The sequence below is a fragment of the Olea europaea genome, unplaced genomic scaffold (assembly GCF_002742605.1).
Source record: "Olea europaea var. sylvestris unplaced genomic scaffold, O_europaea_v1 scaffold14844, whole genome shotgun sequence".
Lineage (NCBI taxonomy): Eukaryota > Viridiplantae > Streptophyta > Magnoliopsida > Lamiales > Oleaceae > Olea > Olea europaea.
Window position 1 is genome coordinate 389 of NW_019232408.1, and position 2,297 is coordinate 2,685.

The window sequence follows — 2,297 nt, forward strand, 5'->3', positions numbered from 1 at the left end:
AAACCAGCACATGAGAGTTGTCAGTGTTCACTGTTCAGCAAGAAATTTTGTAATTAAATGAAACTCGAGCCCGGTGCAAACGTCAGAGGTGAGTAAATGCACAAAACAGCTATACATAGAGAGCATGTTTAGCTAAGCTCAAAAATTTTACTTATAAGTAAATAATGAAGTTTTAAAGTACACAATTTGTTTTATCGATGAAAACAGAAAATAAGTTACTCATTCTAAGAGCAACATAAGAGTTACTTTCAAAATAAGTTCTTACTTTCTAGAAACGTTTAGAAATAAAAAGTCAATTTATAAAAGTGCTTGTATTTCTCTGCCAAACACACTTAGAATTCCACATATCCATAAACAGCTTATAGTATGTCTTATCCAACCAGAACGTAATACTAATGTTCACCTGATAATCAACAAACACCCTAGGAGGGGTGCACCATGCTCCTTTATACTGCAGGCCCAATGAACTTCCACCGCTGAAGCCGGTAGTTGCAGAAACCGACGGAGAGTGTGTAATATTAGGGAGTTCAAAATCCATGGACGCTCCAGCAGGTGCCTCGCTCATGGCCCTCATTGCCACAACATATTCATAAGTCGTTATTCCCTGATACAACACAGAAAGGTTCATATTAGAAATCCTCCATTCCGTGTATCATTTTTAAAACATTCAATCCGTTGAAAATTTAATACAAATCCAAAAAGAAATATTTCAATGCAGAAGTCTTTGAAGATAGTAAACTCGACACCTAGTTCATTAGAAATCACTAAAATTGTATATCATAGAGAAAACAAACTCAAGGTACAGACCTTTCTAATCAGTATCATATGGAAAAAGAAAAGTTCACCCAAGGGTATGCAAGCCAATAAAGACACTGCTGTACATACAATCTGCAGAATGAAATGTTAATGATCATAAGAACTACTGCATTATTAGTTAATGGGAAAAACACTAGCTTTGATGTAAATCATAAGAGAGGTGATATTACCACAACAGCTGCAAATGGGGCCTGAGAGAAACCATTTCCTAGTCTATCAACTATTTCAGCCTCCATGCTCTTCTTATGAACAAAGCAACGAACTACAACAGCAATTCCAACTCCAGCTTCCATAACAACCTGAGAGAGAGAGAGAGAGATTAGAGGGAGGGATCTAAAGTTTAACATCCATTCAACCTATAGTTTCCCTCCAAACGTACCCATACAAGACTGATGGCCATTAGTGATATAAATGTTGCATAGTTTTTTCGCCCAACACAGTTGTTCAACCACTGGAATAATCAACAAAATGAAGTTAGATTCATTAATTAAAGAAATTATTATCTAGGATCCCAGAAGATATGAAAAATGCATAATGTTAACTATAAGAATCAAGTACCTTACAATGGTGATCAAATCCATCCACACACTTGTCGCAACTTCTACAATGTTTACTGAACTTGCATACCTACAAAGAAGCAGATTTGATCATCAACACCAAGCTCGGTAAACTTTGCATGGAATTTGCAGAAGTACACTTTCATTTAATACTGGACAGTGTTGGACAGACCTCCAAACATATGAAACTAATGAGTTATCTGAACAATATTGGTTTTTGTATATCATACATAGAAACCCAGTAAAGAGATCAGCCCAGTGCATAAGGCTCCAATTGCTGCTGGGCAAAGAGAGGATTCACAAGCCTTAACCCATTCGTGGAAATGTGGTTTTCATCTTCAAACCTCTTTACCCAGTTGGTGGTCAAATCATTCGAGAGGTGTTGACAAGACATTCCCAAGACTGCTTAATATATACCTTTTATCAACCCAAATAGGAAGCTGCTTAATCAACTAAAATGATCGCTAAAGCGTAGAAATCTCACTGTAGATAGAACTCCTATCCAGTGCCTAATCTCCAATCATTCTCCTTGTTTGATTTTCAAGGTGGGTTCATTCAGAGCTCTATTCTATGCACCATAATAAGAATGACTTCTACTCAATTCATCCATTATTCATCAATCCTATACTACGCTATTTTTAATAAACATAATATAATTTGAGTCTGAAAAAAGGACAGATAGCAACTGTATACAAACATTGTAAACTGTGATACAATTGCCAATGTATCGTTTCTGACCAAGACATACATTTGAGTGCATGCATCAGTTCTACTTGCAACTAATATCACAATCTTGGACAACTTGAACAAGTGACCATCACTAATTGTTTCTCTCTTACATAATTGATAAGTGAAGGCGTGCATATATCTGAGAGTGGACACTTTTTCTCAGGGAGTAAAACACTTTCAACAGAGATTTTGAAG

At 36.2% G+C, this 2,297-nt stretch overlaps 1 protein-coding gene across 1 annotated transcript; it reads right to left on the reverse strand.

Annotated features, from left to right (window-relative positions):
* Positions 1-277: 277 nt before the first annotated feature.
* Positions 278-2,287, reverse strand: LOC111376298 (probable protein S-acyltransferase 19). Its single transcript, XM_022999249.1, has 5 exons — positions 1,375-2,287; positions 1,196-1,267; positions 987-1,115; positions 808-888; positions 278-604 (listed from the first exon to the last, which is right to left on the reverse strand). Exons 2-5 carry the CDS (start codon positions 1,214-1,216, stop codon positions 293-295), a joined length of 543 nt encoding a protein of 180 aa, XP_022855017.1. The 5' UTR covers positions 1,217-1,267; positions 1,375-2,287; the 3' UTR covers positions 278-292.
* Between the last annotated feature and the right edge of the window lie 10 nt (positions 2,288-2,297).